This window comes from Mugil cephalus, chromosome 4 (genome assembly GCF_022458985.1).
Source record: "Mugil cephalus isolate CIBA_MC_2020 chromosome 4, CIBA_Mcephalus_1.1, whole genome shotgun sequence".
In the NCBI taxonomy this organism is placed as follows: Eukaryota; Metazoa; Chordata; class Actinopteri; order Mugiliformes; family Mugilidae; genus Mugil; species Mugil cephalus.
Window position 1 is genome coordinate 19,340,778 of NC_061773.1, and position 19,157 is coordinate 19,359,934.

The 19,157-nt window shown below is 41.3% G+C and overlaps 1 protein-coding gene across 1 annotated transcript; it reads left to right on the top strand.

Moving 5' to 3' along the window:
* The first annotated feature begins 205 nt into the window (after positions 1-205).
* On the top strand, positions 206-17,386 carry LOC125006902 (monocarboxylate transporter 2-like). Its single transcript, XM_047583407.1, has 5 exons — positions 206-299; positions 1,308-1,528; positions 7,552-7,695; positions 10,491-11,279; positions 15,123-17,386. The coding sequence occupies exons 2-5, from the start codon at positions 1,312-1,314 to the stop codon at positions 15,380-15,382; spliced, it is 1,410 nt and encodes a 469-aa protein (XP_047439363.1). The 5' UTR covers positions 206-299; positions 1,308-1,311; the 3' UTR covers positions 15,383-17,386.
* The last annotated feature ends 1,771 nt before the right edge of the window (positions 17,387-19,157 follow it).

Below are 19,157 nucleotides of genomic sequence, written 5' to 3' on the forward strand. Positions count from 1 at the left end.
TTTAAATGGGCCCTAAACTAAATTGAGTTTCACACCCTTGCTTTAAAAAAAAAAACAAAACAAAAAAAACCTGATCTGTCACACCGTTGTCACGCTTGAGAGGCAGTGTGGCCCTCAGGCTGGAAAACATGCAGATGACACGAAGTTCTTGTGATATTGAACCGGAGGGGGAGAAAAAAAAAAAAAAAAAAAACAGGCCATGTGTTCGTCACGTGACCAGGCGTCAAATAAAGACACAGGCTGTTCAAAGTTGCGTCAGTAACTTCCTACGAAGAGCTGCGAGGGCGCCTAAAAGAAAGGTGAGTTGTGCTCTGACTTATATTCAAACATGTCCACAAGGCTGTGCTTTTTAAAAGCGCTGATCATTGTCCACCGCGTTCTTTTCTTTATTGTTGTCCATGTGTCCGCCGGCCGTCAGACTCCTCGTGGAGGCGCTAAACAAAATAACTTTTGTTGTACTGGGAGAAGTAAAGTCGGATTTCTACCGCCTTGTCACACTTGCACAGCTCTACATAATTTTAGTGTAAAGCAGCACGCTGTTCAATAAGTTCACACGCCACACAGGACATGTAAAACTCGCCGCACATTATTAACGTATCCTGTATATAAAAGAGTTTTTATCTATGAATGGACGAGGCGAAGGCGGACTGCTCCGTTTGAGTCTATCAGCCAATCAGAAAATAGTATTTGTGTTGCCAGGCGAAATAGCAACACCGTAATCACGCCTTCCACAAATGCGCACTTATTTGTTTACTTACTTTGTTTTATACTGAAATTCGTTAATAAAACAGTATTTGGTTTTGGAATTTGTCCTTTATCACAATAAACTAAGTTTAACTCTAAGTTCAAACTGAAAACTGTTGCTTTTTGCTTGAGTTGTTTTACCGTATTAATTGTTGAATTATTTGTTGCACTTTTATTAGCAGCTCGACCCTTCATGTCAGAGACCATCACTTGTTATTTCAGTTCGGTAGCAAAATAAGTAGGAGCTGCTTCATTTCAATTTATTACTTTTTATCGTTCACCAAGTTACTTTACAGAACAACGGTGAAAACATAACCACCAGCAAATTTGCTTTTGTGTTTTAAAGTTCTTAATTCATTTCAGAAATGTTTTTTCTGTAAATTATATAACCTTGTTTTTACTTTGTAGGTCCCCCTCCCGCCCCCTGATTTAAAAAAAAAAAAAGAGGAGTCATTGCTCTTTGTTCAGACTGCATTTGTAAATAAAGAACTTTAAATTGCTTGCCTGGGTAAAAAGTTTAAAGAAACAACCCAGCCTCACCAATGTTTCTCCCTCTTGTCCAGGATCATGTCCCCGGCTCCAGCAGACGTGTCGGGCTACAAGCCACCTGATGGAGGTTGGGGCTGGATGGTGGTGTTGGGGGCCCACGTTTCCATTGGGTTCGCTTACTCCACCCCGAAAGCCCTTTCCATTTTCTTCAAAGACATCCAACAGGACTTGGAGGCCAGCTACAGTGAGATAGCGTGGATTTCCTCCATCATGCTGGCTGCCATGTATGCAGGCGGTGAGTTGATTCAGTCGGTGTTTGTGACATTGGCTCCATTTAAAAACAGCTTCTTCCCCTTTCTCATTTTTTTCTCCTACAGCCTATTAATGCAAATGTGTAATTAGCATTTACCATGCGCTGAAGTTCAAATTGAGCATCAAGGTGATTTAAGAAACTGCTTGTCCACTGGGATTCTCATGCACTGATATCTCTTGGGTTTGCAGAGAATGTTCTGAAAAAGACAACATGTTATTTGAGCAACATGTCTGTGGGTTAAAATTCCTTGTTTATCCCAGAGGTCAGACTAGAGTAGCCGGACTGTTCTGTGCTGATCAAAAGATATCAACAGTATCTAGGTTAACCCCTTGTCTGTGAAGGTTGTCAGTCATGCAGGTCATGCTGTATCCAAAAAACTGTTTAAAAAGCTATGAATGAAGTTGCACCAGTTTCTGGTTTATATATGATATGAACCATTTTCCTCAACTCACCTTTAGGTGTACATTAATGTTACCAGACCGTTGCTGAATAAATGTGAGCAAAAGAATAGAACGACCTATTTTTATGGTTGAGAAGATGTGCAAGAGTCACAACTTCAGTACAAAAGTTAAAATAAATAAATAAATAAATTTGCATTATCCACTTTAACTTAACTTTGGCTTTTGAGAGTCTGCACACAAATATCCCTTGTGGAACGAATGGCTCATATACACCACGCTGTTAAAGCCAGAGGAGGTTACTTTGAAGAAAGAAAAACTCAAATACCTGATAGTTGTAGTCTGATAAGTTGCTCTTCATATAATAATCACGTTTATTTTGATTCACAGCACAAGAAACTATGGTCTTTTATGTCCAAATGTGATCTAGCTTCCAAACTTGTGTAGTGTATGTGCGTTCAGAGCTGCAGAAGACCACTAGGAGTGCCACTCTTGTGAGCTAAAAACAGGGAACTGGGACTTACCAAAAAGATAAAACTGAAGATTAAAACTTTGCTTTATAAATCTTTATTTCTGCTGCTACATCCAGGAGGTAGCGTGAGAATTTCACCCAAACAAATTGAACATATATATATATAATATGTATGTAGCGTGTGTATGTGTAGCATTGTTTTTTGCAGTTATATTAATAAATCACCTGGGTATCATAAATATTATAACCTCAGATCCAGAGCTTGGTATTCAGTGTAGCACAATCTTATACCTTCAGGCCATCGCAGGTTCTGCAGTCAGCACCTCTAGATCAGAGCCCTTTATATCACTAAAGAATACATCTGTAATGGCTTGCAAACAATAGCCAACAGGTTAATCATCAACATAGCTGTTTTCTCCCTCTTGATCTTGTGTGTTGTTTTGTATTATGGAGCCTCCAGGCTCTGGCGCACCAAGTATACATTCAAGAACTAGCACTGATCAAACGCTCTTCAAATTGCCTCACGTCTTTTGCTAGAAGTTGAACACAACACACGGTACAGAGAATACCTAACAGCCAGACGAGCTGACTGCAGAGGGCATGTTTGAGGAGTCATCAATTGGCATCACGGCCGATATTAGAGAAGCAACCAGAAAAACCCTTCACTTTGCAGCATCTGCATGCTCCGAGTCTACAAAGAGGTCGACTGTTCTTTGTGTTGTGAACTCATTTGGGTAGACAGATAATTCATAAACTGTCTTCACATGACTGACTGCCCCCGCTGCCTAATAAGAAGAATGCTGCCGGCATGTATCACTCACCTGACTCGCATTTAAGAATCCTCACGGTTGAAAATCTACTCATTTAGTAATTTTGCCTTTTCTGTTCCATGCTCAGGTGAAGAGATGAAAGTAACTTCACTGGTGGCGTCACAGTGTCTATAATTAGACTTGTGCCTTAATTGATGGAGTCAGACTAGGCAACAATTGTCGCCATCGTGGAGCTAATTCTGTGTAGTGTTTTTTTTTGTTTGTTTTTTTTTCCTCCAGCATCCAGACCATGCACATTTAGTATTGAAAAACCCAGCATAGTTTGAAAATGTACTTAATTACTTTGTAGTTTTTCTCTAAAAGCGAAGTGAATTATCTTTTGACAGTATAATTATTGCGATTTCTCAAGGCTGCGTTCACACAGACAACAGCACTAGATGAAAAAGCGCAGACTGGTGTAGCTACTGCGTTGCTTCAGACCGCGCACCATAATCAGACAGAAATGTAACTATGCTTCATGGGGAGCAGACGGCAACAGCTGACTTCATGACAGCTCCTCCTCAAAAGTGAAGCCAAAGCATGTGGAGCTCCTCCTAGTGGCTGGCTGCAGTACAGGTCATAAGCTCCACCCTCCACATCCGGGGTGGGAAACTCATTTTCGTTGAGGGCCCACATTCAGATCAATTTGATCTCAAGTGGGCTGGACAAGTAACATTTTAGTATAATAACCTATAAATAAAGACAACGCAATATTTTTTCCTTTAGTTTTAGCTCAAAGATGTACATTATGAAAATGAACAACCTGAAATTTCTTAAAAAAAAAAAACAGGCCAGTTTTATTGAAAAGTTGCTCTTATTGACTTCTGATTTACACATTTGGCAAATTCACTCTACCGGCCAGATTGGATCCTCTGGCAGGCCGGTTTTGACACATGTTTGACACCCCTGCTCTACATGGTACTGGATGGGACTTGAGCCAAACTGAAAGGCTAAAATACACATCAAATAAAAAAACAAAGGTTGGTTTCTGTTATTTGAGGTAGTTAATATAATACTGATGCTGATAGTTATTTGACAGCTGCTCCGTCAAGTAGTCCCATACAATGGTGAGAGTGGGAAATGTTCATATTGTAATTTTAATTCTAAAAATGACAGATCATCGTTACCAACTCTCCTTAAGTCCTATTTACAGCACCTTTAACAAATCACAGGTTTGGCTAAGCAGAGGTCTTCATACAAAAGGTTTTAGGGAAAATGTTTTAGTTGGCTCTACACAGCCTGATCTTTATTAAATTCTGAGCTGTTTTCACACATGCACCACAACCTTGAACTTTCTGTTTATAGACCTTAGAAATGTTGTGTGAGGATGTAAACGTCCATATCAGCTGGAACGGGCATTAAACAGAATTTAACGTGCCAGCTTTCTATTATTATTATGTCTTTTCCAAGTCTTTGTAATGTCCGATTGTGTGAATAGAGCAGGTAATTATCAGGAGAATTCACAACATCAGAGCGTCCTTGCTGTTGTGCATCTGCTTCTGGCACACCCAGTTGACCCAAATGGCGCAAACTAAACAAAGTATTCCGTTAGTGAGAACTGACCGCCTCTGTAGCTCTTTCTTTATGTAACAGGTGAGAAAGGGCAACTGTAGACAACGATCAGACTTGATTGTTTGGACATTGTCAACGGTTTGTGTTACAAATCAGTTCTGGTGTTGTACTTTGTACTTGTGTGTTTCCTGCAGCTTGTTCTGACTGGATCTTTGATGACCTAGATCAGGATTTAGTTTTCCAGTGTAATCTCGCGCTGGCAGGATAGCGACACAAACTTCTTTGCTCACAAATTACACTTGGGTGTGAGCGACAGGCCTTTAAGAAGGCCTCTGTTGCGAATGCGTTCTTATGGTTACGTGTCTTGTTATCTAGTCCACCCAGAGGTTAGATTTGCAGATGGTGCCCTTGTAGTCTAGTGGCTGCATAAATATAGGATGGAAAGGATAATGTGGAGGGCACACAGACTTCCACAGAGCCAAACGTACCTGCTGTGATTATGAAATTTCCATTGCGTACATCTTTGAGTACCCATGTATAGTGTAGTGTTCTCCTAAATTAAGTGCTACAGACGATACTTGTCTACTACTTGGCCCTTTAAATACAACATACTGTTGATTGTTGAGTGATGGATTTTTGCATTGCACAATAGCAAGTTTGTTAAATAACAGGTATGAAAGTTGAGGTGCACAACTGAAATGCGCCCCCACGCCTCGGTCACACCCATGCCACATTACTGCCTTTGCAACAGGCAAACCAGACTTTTCCACATCTCGTGTCCCATTTCGTACTGTAGATGACTAAATAAAAGTCTTGAAAGGTTTATATGAGTTCATCGGTTGCTTCGTTCAAGGTTACAAGACAGCAGGGGTGCTTGACTCACCTGCACTCAATGCAGGGAGGCCTAACTGGTGAAATATTCCCCTACACTGTGGCTCAGGCACAGGGCTTTATCATATTGTCCTTGGCAAGGCTTCAGCAATGTCACCCAGTGGAGGCGAGAGACAGGGGGAATATATCAGAGGAAGGTTCAGCACACTGGGGTCTGACACCAGGGCCCCTTGGGAGAGACTTGACAGCCTTTGCAGAAAACCTCTGACTCAAGGAGTCCGAATGATAAACCTATAATGGAAATGGAAATGGTGGAAATACGAGAGATGCCCTATTGTGACACAGCTACAGTGAGAAATATGATATATGTTTGACCCCTGCTGGCCTCCTGGTTTGCTGCATTAAACACCGGGATGGGTACTTTTATTTTATGTACAGTTATTGAGGGAAATTATTTCTCTTTGCTTAAGTTCAGCAAAAGAAAAGAGGTTTTTACTCAAATTGTGAAATATTTATTCATCCGGCAGAAACGTAAACTGGGTTTAGTCTCTGAATTGTAAGGATTACATTTTCTTTGTATTGTAATAAATTCAGATCAGTGTTTTGGTTGGTGGTCAAGCAAAACAAGACATTTGAAAACTTTTCCACTGCAATGAGACACAGTGAGAATCAACAGTTCATGGGCTGCAACCAGTCAACCACAGCTCGATATATGTGGCGTAAAACCCAGTAATTATGTTATTAATTAAGTAGCGGAACCCTTTCCATCATGAATGTCTCTTTCACAACCGCGTCAATGACATCAACTTCACTACCACACTGGTAAACGAATTCACCATTTTGATTAAGTCAAAAATAGAAATGTCAAATCTTAGTTTGGCTTGGTGATACGACTAGGACTTAATGTATTTCTAAATTCTCCCTAGTGTGTTTTACCCATAGATTGACCATTTTTACATACTGACCTAATATTTGGATGTTATTTTAGGTGGATATTTCCAAAAAATATATTTTCAGTGTGTAGGCCTAGGCAGCCTGGCAATTTAGCAACTTATACCATGACTCTTTTGACTGGCACCTATCAACTCGGGCTCTTTTTCCTTTTCTTCTAGCCTCAAAAACTATAAGCGTGGCATGTTGATTCCCTTCATCTTTCCAAAACCGTCAGTCACAATCAGACACAGAGCATGACAAATTTTGTGTGCCCCCCCCTCCCCTACATTTTCAGTCCAAAACGTGCCTCGGCATAGTAAGTTTTCATGTTGATCTCCTGTCAAACATTTTTAATAAAATGTGATCGTGACAACCGTATACATTTATACTAAAAACCTTGACTTAAGTCCTCTCAGATTTAGTTTAAGATTAAATGAGTTCTGTCCTGATGATGTTCGCATGCACCGAGGCATTAATCATTACCCATGGTAAATATGAAAAGTGGGTGTTTGCCAAACATGTCATCCCCCTACTGTGCGCTGGGCTGCTTTCAGTTATCACCATCCATGCAGAGGCCCTCCCCACCGTTTTCCTTGAACAGCAATTATGGCAGTCTAAAAATATTGGCTCGAGTGCTGTTCAAGTCTACTCGATACACTCATTTTCATGTAGCATGTACATTCAAACATTTGGTCTTCATAACATTAAGAAAATAGACATTACAGCTTCCACAGTAATTGTAAGAGTGGAAAATGACTGTGTTTCCTAATCTGAGGGAGTGGTTGGACAGTGGAGTCGGCTTCCTATGAAGCCATGCTCTGTAGATTGAAAGACAAAATGGAAGACAAGGCGAGCTCTTAGGAGCTTTTTTTTTTTTTTTTTTGAAGTTACGCAAAGCAGACCATGGACTTAATGCAGCACCTCACATCTTTTATTTTGTGGTCTGAATCTTTTCTAAAGTAGATTCCCTAGAAGTGGTTTGTAGCTGACTGAGTTGAATTATTATAGAGTATAACATCATGTTCTCTGTCTTCCTCTTGTCTTTTACAGGACCGCTGAGCAGTATGTTGGTCAATCGTTATGGAAGCCGGCCAATAGTCATAACGGGCGGACTGATGTGTGGGGTTTCTATGGCAACTGCTTCTTTTGGGAACTCCATTGTTTATCTCTACTTTTGCATTGGCATCATTGGCGGTACAGTACTTTAATGTGTTTTTTTTCCTTTTGTTAAATATCATAATTTCTTGATAAACATTTGTGACATTGCTGCCTTAAAAGTTTTAGAAGTATTTCTATTTTTTATTGGCAACACTCTGGCTTTGGGAATCCATTGACAATTAAGTTTAACTGATACACTGATCAGCTACAATATTAAAACTACTGACCGGAGAAATACATAACATCGATCATCTTGTGACAGTTCAATGATGGGAATTTTTTTGACCTGGCATTTGTGTGGATGTTACTTAGATGTGTACCACCCACCCAGGCCAAACTAGAAACGCCCACACCATAGCAATGACACTCCTCGATGGCGACAGCCACGTTCAGCAGGACAGCCACACATACACAAAAACGGTTTAGGACCAACTCAAAAAAACATGAAGAACAGCCCAAGGTGTTGACCTGGGCTCCAAATTCACTAGATCCCAAACTGATCAAGTATCTGTGGGATAAACTGGAACAAGCCTGATCCACAGAGGCCCCTCCCCTCAACCCATAGGACCCAAAGGACACCCTCAGAAGGCCAATGTCCATTCTCTGATGAGACATAACTGTTTTAGGGAGAACTACACAATATTAGGCGGGTGGTTATAATGTTATGCCTGATCAGATGTCGTAGCCTTGTGTGTACTCCCCCCTGAAATGTCTCTGTGGCAGGAAAAGGATAGAAAATTCCTGCTTCCTCCCACACACTATCGACTTCAACGTCTTTTCCTTTTTTTCTGCTGTATTATATTTATTACCCTTCACTCCAACAGGCACTCAGTTTGAATGACCACTGTCTAAAACAAAGAACCTAAACATATTGGCACAGAAATCAAGTGTTGGTGCAGGGTAATCGCATAATTATAAACGCTCATAATGGCGTAGGCCACTCGTGTAGGCTACAAACTATGTGTAGATTTGTCTGGGAAGTGCAAAATGATCACTGCCCAAAACTAGGAGCAATCGTATGATATGGATCCCAAACTTGTTTATTTTTTGCTCTCTATTCCCTCGTTTAGAAGCTTGGGCATCTGGAGATTGGGAGCCTACATCTTTCCCTATCTTTTTAGAAATCTCTTGGTTCAGATCTCCACCCCCTAACTGAGCTGGTACGGTGTTTGCCAAGGCCCTGAGCGTCTGCCCCTGCTCCTGGCTGCAGTTAGAGCACCAAAGGGAGCAGGACCAGGACAGTAATTAAGATAGAGTCGTCTCTGATCCCAGAGAGCATGGTCTTCCGTGGCCCTCTGTACTGTCCCGTAGGCTCCAATCATGGTCATCACATGGGGGCTCTCTGCCACCCTGTGAGGCTCATTACCCTGCCAAGGGCTCCTGTGAAGGATTAATAGGTCCAACCATTGACTGGGCCATGTGTGGTGCCCAGAGGCATGTGTGGGCCCTTGCTCTGCTCTGCTCCCCTGTGCCCTGGCACACTGACACATAGGCATCAGGCAGTGTTACCTAGCAGGCATAGGCTTACACATTCACAACTAACTGACCGTGCAATAATATTAAAACCTAAGACATAACTATTTCATAGAAAAGCTTTCCATCCCCATGTAAAAATTTCCAGACTTACTCATACTTGTAGTAACAGGTTTGCTTCTGCTTCAACACACATGATATCTAATGTTAGATTAGTTGGGGCACCTGTTTGTCAAAGACAAGAAAAATCCTTGATCTTTGACTACACAGAGAAAAGTGGAGTAGGCCTGTTGTGGGTGTACTGTAGTGGGTGCATCCGTTTATCCAAGGCTGAAACGTCTGCATCAGACACCACATTGCATGTGGCTATTGTTTGTAAAAACTGAGCGAAAAATTTGCTGTAGTTTTTCTGTTTCCAGATGCCTCAACTTCTGTAATCTTGGTTGTGAAACAAAGCAGCAAGTGGACTTTATACCACATGCTTTTAGGCTACAACCTGTAAAGGCAGTGAGATAACATTGAAAAACGGATGACAATTCCTTTGACAAGAGATAAGTGTAGTTTCAATTTACCAAATGAATTAGATCGTCTAGAAGAAATTGTGTTGTTCTAGTGCAACTTTCAACCTTCTACACTAAAATGCCACAGTTGGACACTTGATCTTTAAAAGGCTAAAGATTTAATCAGCCGTTGAGAAATCCAAAATGCTATCATGACCCTTGCACAAGTTATCTTGGATAAGATAAAACAGTGATTATCTTTTTTTCAGTGTTTTGTTAGGGTACTTGTAGATACTACATTTGATTATATGAATTCCTGTTATTGCTGTGTTAAATGTCTCTGAAATGCGGGGTCTTCATTGAAACAACATTTTTACTAAAATACACTTTGAAATATAAATATGCCCCTGCTTGGACTTTTAAATGGAGAAAAAAAAAAACAACTAAAACCTCTCAGTGAGCTTTTCCAAGGATCCAGTGGAGAGGAATAAATTGACATTGGAAAGAGAGAATATGGTACCCTACCCATCAAGCTGTAGCCCTTCATCATCTTCAAAATAAGGTGCTATTAAATTAAAATGTTCTGGGTAGAAAGGCAAGAGAGTGAATGTATTACGAAGGCTGCCTAATTTATTTCTACTTGAATGGAGAAATTATTTCAGAAATAATTCCAGCATTCTGTAATGAGATTTTAGTCAGCCAAAGTGAAATGAGATGGAACTTTAATGAGTACCGAGCAGAATCTGTCTTAATTTAATTTAGTCGGTAGCCTTTGGAGTTTAGGTTCAGACGGGTTTTCCTACTTGGAGTATCTGGAATGTGACTGTGTGTGTGTTTTTTCCCAATCTTTCCTTTCAGGTTGTGGTCTCTCCTTAAACCTGAATGCATCTCTCACCATCATCAGTAAATATTTCCTATCCCGGCGTCCTTTAGCCAACGGGCTGGCCATGGCTGGTAGTCCAGTTTTTCTCTGTTTCCTGGCCCCTCTCAACCAATATCTACTGGAACATTTTGGCTGGAGGGGAAGTCTTCTTATCCTTGGAGGTCTGATGCTCAATTGTTGTGTAGCCGGGGCTCTGATGAGGCCTGTCAGTCCACTTTGTGAGCCACCGAAGAAAGTGGAAGCGACAAATAACTCTAAGACTAACAGAGGCTGTATGAAGAACGCAAAGAAGTTTTTTGAGACGTTCTTCAAGGATAGGGGTTTTGTCATCTACCTCATAGGAAATGTGATGTTCATCTTCGGTGCCTACGCCCCCATTGTGTTCCTGTCAGCCTATGCTATTAACCAGGGCGTAGATAGGTACTCGGCAGCCTATCTGCTGTCTATAATGGGCTTTGTGGACATGTTTGTTCGGCCTGGCACCGGCCTCATAGCCAACAGCAAGTGGATCAGGCCCAGAATTCAGTACTTCTTCAGCTTTGCCATGGTTTTCAACGGTGCCTGCCACTTACTGTGCCCTCTGGCAAACAGCTACACCTTCCTGGTGGTCTACGCAATATTTTTCGGCATTGGGTTTGGCATGGTTTTCGCCTTGATATTCGAGTGCCTCATGGACCTGATGGGAAGTCAGCGCTTCCCCAGTGCCGTTGGGCTGGTCACCATCATAGAGTGCTTCCCCATGCTGCTGGGACCACCTGCTGCAGGTAACGTACCATACAAATGACTCACTCACAAACACTACACACATAAGTTTGGTTTGTAGTCATGTGTAGATAGAGCGTACCTGCAGTGCAACCTGACGCTCAGCTCCTCAGAAATGCAACAAGGTCTCATGGTGGTACATACCACAGCATCTGTTGGTCCAAAACGTGTTTCCTTGTTCAACATCTTCTCTTTGTTGCAATGATTTTCAGATAAAGTAACAGTAGCAAACAAAGAAAGTAACACAGCTGACTAATTGCCAGTTTGCGTTTTAGTGGTATAACTGCAGACCAATGTCGACACACCAGGTATAAATGCTGACTCTAAGGCATAGACTTTTCATAGGCTGATTGTGGGACTATAACCTAAGCTTCCAAATGACTGACTTAAACAACAGCACTCAATAAACACCTTTCAGTGTTATCTACCGAAGGATTGTTGAATGCTCACTTAAGACTGCCTTACTCCGCTCCTCTCTACAAGTAAAGGCCAAGTGAAAATTGTATTCCTACAAATATACAAACGCACTAAGAGGAGAAAACCCTATTGTTACAAAAGAATAAATAACAAGTTTGAAACAAGCTGCTCGGCAAACAATACATCACACTGAATTATGCACGTGTGTGTGTGTGTTTATCTCTGTCTCATTTAAAGTCTGCGCATTATGTTGCACTAGAGCTTAGTTGTTTGAAAGAGGCTTGTTGACAACTGACTTGTCATTGATGCGTAGGGGTGTTTATGATACATGAGAGGCTCACAGAAAGTAGTCATTTGCCAGAGGGATTTTCTTGCTGTAAAGAAACCACACAGCTCTCATTTTAGCCCTTTAAATATGACCCTGTAAATAAAGATACTGGCATTTACAAACAAAGATAAAATTGGAATTGCTGCACAATGTGATGCACGCATAATCAGTCTCACTTCATGTCAGAATATGAGCCCTGTAATGGTCCAAAACAGTGTCTGTGCAAACAACTGAACAGTCCTACAACTAATCAGAGCTTCACTCTTCTGATCATCACCCCTAAGTCCACTAAACTTTTTGAATCAAAAAGAACAACTTTCTGCCATAAAGGTTTTGTGAGCAGGGTAAATCAGGCTCGTTTCCTGGTTGCGTGTATGAGTCGAGAAGTAAAACACATGGCAGTTCATTCTCATTCAAACCAGTCACACTGAATCGTTTGATGTGCAGGTGGCAAGCAGGAGATGAGATAGGGACCGGGATTGAAGGCTTATTGAAGGCACGTCATATTGAGTAGATATAGGATAATGAAAACCTCACACATAAATAATGGTTTTACAGAAGTTACGTGTGTGTCACTGGATGTAGTGTGATGACTCTGAACAATACTGAAAGGTGCCCAGCAATTAATCGTCAAACTTAAAACTGTCATGCGCTTACCTAAACATCTGAACAGCGTCCTCATGTTTAACATATGGCCTTTTCTGTATGAAAAATAAGATCTAATTGAAATGTGCCATATTGTCATTCAAAGGACTGATGTAAATGAGGCCTTTATATGTACAGAGATGTCCTCTTACATGGAGTAGCATACGTTTTCTATATTAAACTCAGCCTAGTGCTATTTATAAATATACACTAGTATCATTTTGCGTTCAATACTAAGCTATCCAAGCTATTCTTTTTTTCAGATTGACAGATATTCAGATTGACAGGTCTGTGCTAGTATGGTGCTCTGTGTGAAACTGTGCGCTGTTGAGGCTGCTCCTGTATCACTGAATGAAAGATATCAACTTCTGCCTCCATTTATTCCTTTACCAAAAAATGTAGGATTCATGTCAGTGTGTATAAAGAAATTTAATAAAAGTGCACCCTGAGGAACTCCCCTCTAAATCTCCAACATTAAAGAGTATGTGGTATGAATAGTGTTGTGCAGGTACACACACACACATTTATGTTTTCAACTATAAGGACGATACAGGCAGTTCTTTATCGGCTGTCAGATACAGAATAAACTATTTTATTCCTTAATTTGTTCACTAGTCGGCTTCAGTTTTAACATTCACGGACCTTTCCAGTGTCCTAAATAAATAAAGTTGAAGATGTACAGTAGTGTATCTTCACTTTATTAGCCGTGGGTATTGTCAAGCTGACAAACTTTTCGTTTGCCTGCAGCCTGACTTTTAATGAGGTGAAATGTTACAGCCCCCCCACAGTTTTTCCTGTAGCGACCCCGTTCTGAGGCGCTCATTTAATAAGGTAAATAAGTGCCTCCCTGCATGTCTAACATTCTCCTCCAGAGGGCACAATCGTTATGCCCCCCCACCACCCCTCTATCTGCTTGTTACTGCTCCCCCAAACCTCCGGGTCATTCCAATTAGGAGGAAGTGAGGTAAGTGGGTGTAATTAGCCTTTTGCTTTAGGTGTTTAATGACGCTCAGTTCAAACTCTCGTCATTAAAGTCCTGTACCTGGGCCATAATTAAGCTGTGAATATATTTAAAAAAAAAAAAAAAAAAAAAAGAAAAAAAAAAAAGAGGTGACTATGCCAGATGGACTTAATTACTGCTCAGCCAATCAAGGGCTGTCTTAATGAGGGTGATGGTCATTGGAGTAAAGACACCAGATGAGTGCTATCAATCAGATAACACAGCCTGCGTTGAGACGCTTGAAATTGATCCAACAAAGTGCAAAATGGCCCGTCCTGGTATAGTACAGTACAATGAATGCACATGATCAAACATTATTATCATCATTATTCGTCATAAAGATGTGAAGGAGACCTACCAAGAAAACTCTTGTAATGGCCTTTTAATTAAACATTGTCTTTGATGGGTTTTGATTTAAAAAGATTGTTTTTATAGTTGGATTAAACCAGTTTACTTAGAATTTGAGAAGCTGACATTGTAATAGAAAGAACTCACCAGATACTAACTGGTATCAGATGTTGGAAAGACCTTAAAATTATGATTTTTAAGGACCACAAAGAGCATAATGCTGCTCAAAATAGTTGATTCCATACAGCTTTAAAATGGTATAAAGGTAGGATTGTAATACAGTGAGATGGACAGTCATACATGCCGATACCGAGCGACGGAGCGTGACATTCGCCCACTGAACTATGTCCGGAGGGAGAGGAGGGTTGCAGCGAGGGCCGCTTAAGACTCTAAAAACCTGGAGGCTTAAATCTGATCTAAACCACATTTGTCACTTTTCTGCAGACTTGGGCTTGATATTTATGGCTCTGAGAATGGGCCTCTCTTCTGATTCGTTTTGGTAGCAGCCATCCAAATTGCCTTCCCAGAGATGCGGGAGAGCCAGGAAGGGTGTAATGGCCCGCTGTCATTTCCGAAATGGCTCTTCTCAAACTGGCCTGCGTTCGCTCTCTCTCGCGCACACACACACACACGCACACACAGAGTGTAAGCCAAATCTGAGTCTGATCTTGAGCTTCACCTTCAAACTTGTAAAGGAATCAAGATAGTGCCGCTATACCACTTGTTATTGTGTACAACAGCTGAATATCTCTCTGGCCTAATAGCATAATTGGCCACGTCATTTTTGGACTGACTGTAACTGTCAGTAGAAATACCAATGTGCTTCCTAAAATGTTCAAATATGACTTAGGGCAGGGGTCTTCAATGTTTTTCAGGCCAAGGAGATTAAGTAGGGACCCCCTCAATATGTTGGATTCATGTTAATGTGCATTTAAATATTTACATTTTGGGGGGAAATTTTGAAAAATATACGAAAAACATCTAATCACCCAAAGATGTGAAAACCTGTGACTTAGGGAATTATCCTATTAGGCTAACGATGTGGATTTCTGTTTTTATACATTCACTTTTGGTTAAAATACCATTTCTTCTCCCTTCTCGACACAGGGTTACTGGTGGACATTTATGACGACTACAAGTACCTCTTCTTGATGTGCGGCTCCGTGATCACGACCGGCGGGGTCTTTCTCTTCGTGATGAACATCTACAACTACCACATGCTGGAAAGAGAAAAGAAAGCAAAAGACAGAGAGCAGGACCTAAAAGCCACAGAGAACCAGGACCAGGTGAGCATCGTAGAGGCGGAGATGGAACCAACCGAGAAGGAGGCGATGAACGGACTCCATAAGGCGGACGCACCAAATTAAATGTGATTGCTCAATTTAGCGCGGCTGTTATGGGAACCCATTCGTAGGAGTGTTTGCGGGCGTTAATGCCGCTAACTCCTCTGCTGCTCGCGCACTCGTTTTTAATTTATTCATTCATTCAGTCCGTCAGCAATCATTTTGATATTTGATTAACTGTCAAGTCGTTTAAACGGCAAACAAGACACAAGAGTCTGCAGCCGTGCAAGCAGTTTTTTCTGGCTGTGGAGCAGCAGTGAGCTGATGGGCAATGACGGCATGCTGACAATAACCATTCTAAACATGTAGCTCTTTAGCGTGCATACGTTTGCTAATTAGCGGTATGCAGAGCTGAGGTAGATGTTTACCTCCTTAAGTATATTAAAATTGAAATCCAAACCAAAATTTTGACCTGAAGACAGAGCTTTATGACCAATTCACAAGCAAAACCAAAAAACGTTGGAACATTTCATCTAGTGTGGATATGAATGAAATGCCTGTACATGTGTGATTGTTACAGTTGGTAAAGGTCAGAGTCATCGCAACAAATTTTACTAACTGCTGAGATGTTTACCCTTAAAAAAAAAAAAAAAAAAAAAAAATGACGTGAAACTGCTGCTGTTGTTGCTGCACGAAAAGTCTGTGAATCTTCAAAATCTATGGGTGTCATCCTCTGGGGAAAATGAACGTCCAAAGGATAGTGTCGTGACTATTAACCTGAGAGATTTAAGATTTTAGATTCAGGACCAAATAGTTTCAAGTCACCCTTTTTGTTAGCAGTCACTGTAATATGTGCAGATGACAAACTGAACCAGGGTACCGTCATGTACTGCTGAACAATGGATGTTGCTTTTCTATGTTACATCTTTGTCCGTGATGTTTTACTGTGATTGACCGTAAGTGTCTGTCTTTAGGTCTTTGAGCAAACTCTCAGACAATCCTGAAAGCAGAGATGGATGAATCTTCCAGATCTTTAACTTGAAGTACTATAATGAAAAAATACACAATCACAAGTCCTACATGTAAAAAAACATACATGTCGAAGTAAAAAAGTTATTATTTGTATTGAGCTATGATTATAACTGTTCTGACTGGTAAATTATTATTAATAGTTAAGTATCGGTGTGCAACAGCATGTTACTGCTATAGCTGCTGCAGACGGAGCTAGTTTCAGCTACTTTATTTACAGTTTAATAAACATTTTTTATAAAAAAACAAAAAAAAAACGGTTGGAAACCACTGGTTTCATCCTTGTCAATGTGAGCTTGTTACATCATCCACTGTGTAAAATTAACTAAGACTGTGAAATACATGTGATGAAGATGAAAGTACAATATTTCTCTATGAAATGTAGTGGAGTGAAGTGCCTGAGATGTGCACTGCCCCAACATGTGTATTACACTCTCTCTCGGTCAATAACACACACGTCTGCTTTTCTTTGTTGTGATTCCTAACTAAGCGTAAGAAACATTAATTCATGTTGTGGTTATGTACATAACCTCAGGGTGCGTTTTGCACTTTTTTCAGTGTTTACATTTGAGTTTCTGCTGGTGCAGTCGTGTATTTCAAGTGTAGCTAGATGTGTTCTCCTCTCTTCAGTTAGCGTGAGTTACCTGACACTTGATGAACAGAAAGTAACAAAACATGTTACTATAGTGTCATACTGATCTTTCTATAATCTACGGCCAATAATACTGTATTTTTTTTTTCGTGTCAGTATGTATTAGAAATTTTTTGAAACTCAAACTGTATAAACTGATTCCACAGTAACGAATACATTTCATCTTGACATTTATAATGGTGAGAATGAACTTGTAAACGCCGTTAATTGGTTTGATGTGGTCTGTGTGTGTGTTGACGTGAGTTAGTGTCTTACGGTCTAAAATCCAACTATTATCAGGTTCATAGTCGAAGGTGATGGCAGCTTCTTAGATTCTTTGTTCCAGAAAATGTAGAATTTCCGTCGAACCTCTGACTTCTTACACATTCTGTACCATGTGAATAAAATTGACTTGTATCACAACAAGATATGTTTGTCATGTCAGACCTATTTGTTATTTGTTCTTCAGGTAACAAACTGTCCCAATTTAATGTCCTCCGTCACTTACTGTCGTATCCGGGATGCCTTTTTTTCCCAATTCCATGTTCACCTGGTGAGCTATAGATGACACTCAGAAATGCCATCAAATCCAGGTGCAGATCTTCCTCAACACTGGATGGCTGTGTCCAATTTTTCACAACAATTAGAAGACCGGGGAGCAAGTTTGGAAATGTCAGCAGCTTAAGGGCGTGAGCGCCTAATGAAGCAAGGCCCGGATGTTCCGGGCTAGTGCTCCGAGCTGCAGGCAGCCTCGCACACATCAGCAAATCAGCGGGCCAATAAATTACAAATGCACAGGCATACACGCACTTTTTTTTTTTCCTCTTTCCTTTTTACTATCACCTGTCCCTTTGCTCAGTATTATGCAAGGTCTTCGGACGTGACAAGGTGGAAGGGTACCCCAGAGACGAGGCTGTGAGCCCTGCGACCAGGAATCTGTTTGTCATTATTATATTCCCTCTCACCTCCTGTTCCTCTCTGAACTGCTGACCCTCCTCTACATGCTGCCCTTCCTACGATGTTTGTTCCCGTGGACCTCCATGACCGCTGTCCTCCATGCTCAATGGTTGGGGGGAGGAGGAAAAAAAAAAAAAAAGGCATGTGGGTCTCCGGAGGGTCTTAGAGGTGTTCGGGTGATTTGGCAATGCTGGTTGAAAAATCCTGTGGAGGGAAACAATCGTCAACCATTAATAATAATAATGTAGTTTAATAATCTCCTTTAGAAGTCGGAAGTTAATGCAATGTTATGTGGTTATCCTCTAAATGAACCGAGCCCCCTCCGCCCTTCCTTAAATCCCTTAAACTTTCGTTTAAAGGTGGTCTACTGCAAAACCTAATTTAACTGCAATATATCATAAAACGCACTAAGTGGCACCTGTAAATTAAAAAGTAAACTCCTAAATGGGAAGAGGAGCCGTGACAGAGTGCCTGTTTCTCACTCATCTTTCAATGAGGACTACAATTAGAATGTCTCACCGAGTGCCGGATCTAATTGACGGCTCTCAGCTGACTGTCGGCTCTTGTTAAACGCGTAGCCGGCTTGGGAGCGCGCAGTTGTAAGTGGGTATCACTCTTCATAGAAGCATCCCGCCCTCTACGTAAACGGGACCGTGGCGCGGACTGGAGACCGGCGTCTGGATGTTGATTATCAGCCCTTCTCCTGACCTTTTGGGTCCGTGCGAATCAGATCTCCGTTGTTTACAATAGGGGACTGACCTGATGAATCCGGAGTGGTCTTGCACAAGCGAAGAGTCGGAGACGAGCGCGGGAGAGAAGGAATGTGCTCCCGGAGGGCTCAAAGAGCACTGGCATCTATCAACAGAAGAAATTGAACGGGATGTTTCGGAGCAGCGGAGATTAGATAGACCCGGGGTGTTGAGCAAGCACAGGCTACCAATGTGACGCTTCCCTTCGCTGGAGTGAGATCAAACTTGGAGAACACAGTGAAGCAAGAGTCCGCAGACACACACACGCAGAATAAATCTATGTATATATATACATACACACACATACTGAGCAGCATATAGTGGCCCTTAGGTCTGAAGGAGAGATGTGGGCCGTCGTTATTTGCTCAGGGAGCACACTGAGGGATAACGCGGGATAACACAGGAGATGTGCTATTTCCACATTAGCCTCGTCTTCATTAGACCTCGTAGATGTCAGGTATCATGTGATTTGTGCCGGAGGTGTCATTATTAA

Excerpts from the sequence above, each read along its gene's own strand:
- LOC125006902 (XM_047583407.1), top strand. The coding sequence starts at position 1,312 with ATGTCCCCGGCTCCAGCAGACGTGTCGGGCTACAAGCCACCTGATGGA. Across the intron at positions 7,696-10,490 it reads TTGCATTGGCATCATTGGCG|GTTGTGGTCTCTCCTTAAAC; the intron begins GTACAGTACTTT and ends CTTTCCTTTCAG. Across the intron at positions 11,280-15,122 it reads GCTGGGACCACCTGCTGCAG|GGTTACTGGTGGACATTTAT; the intron begins GTAACGTACCAT and ends TTCTCGACACAG.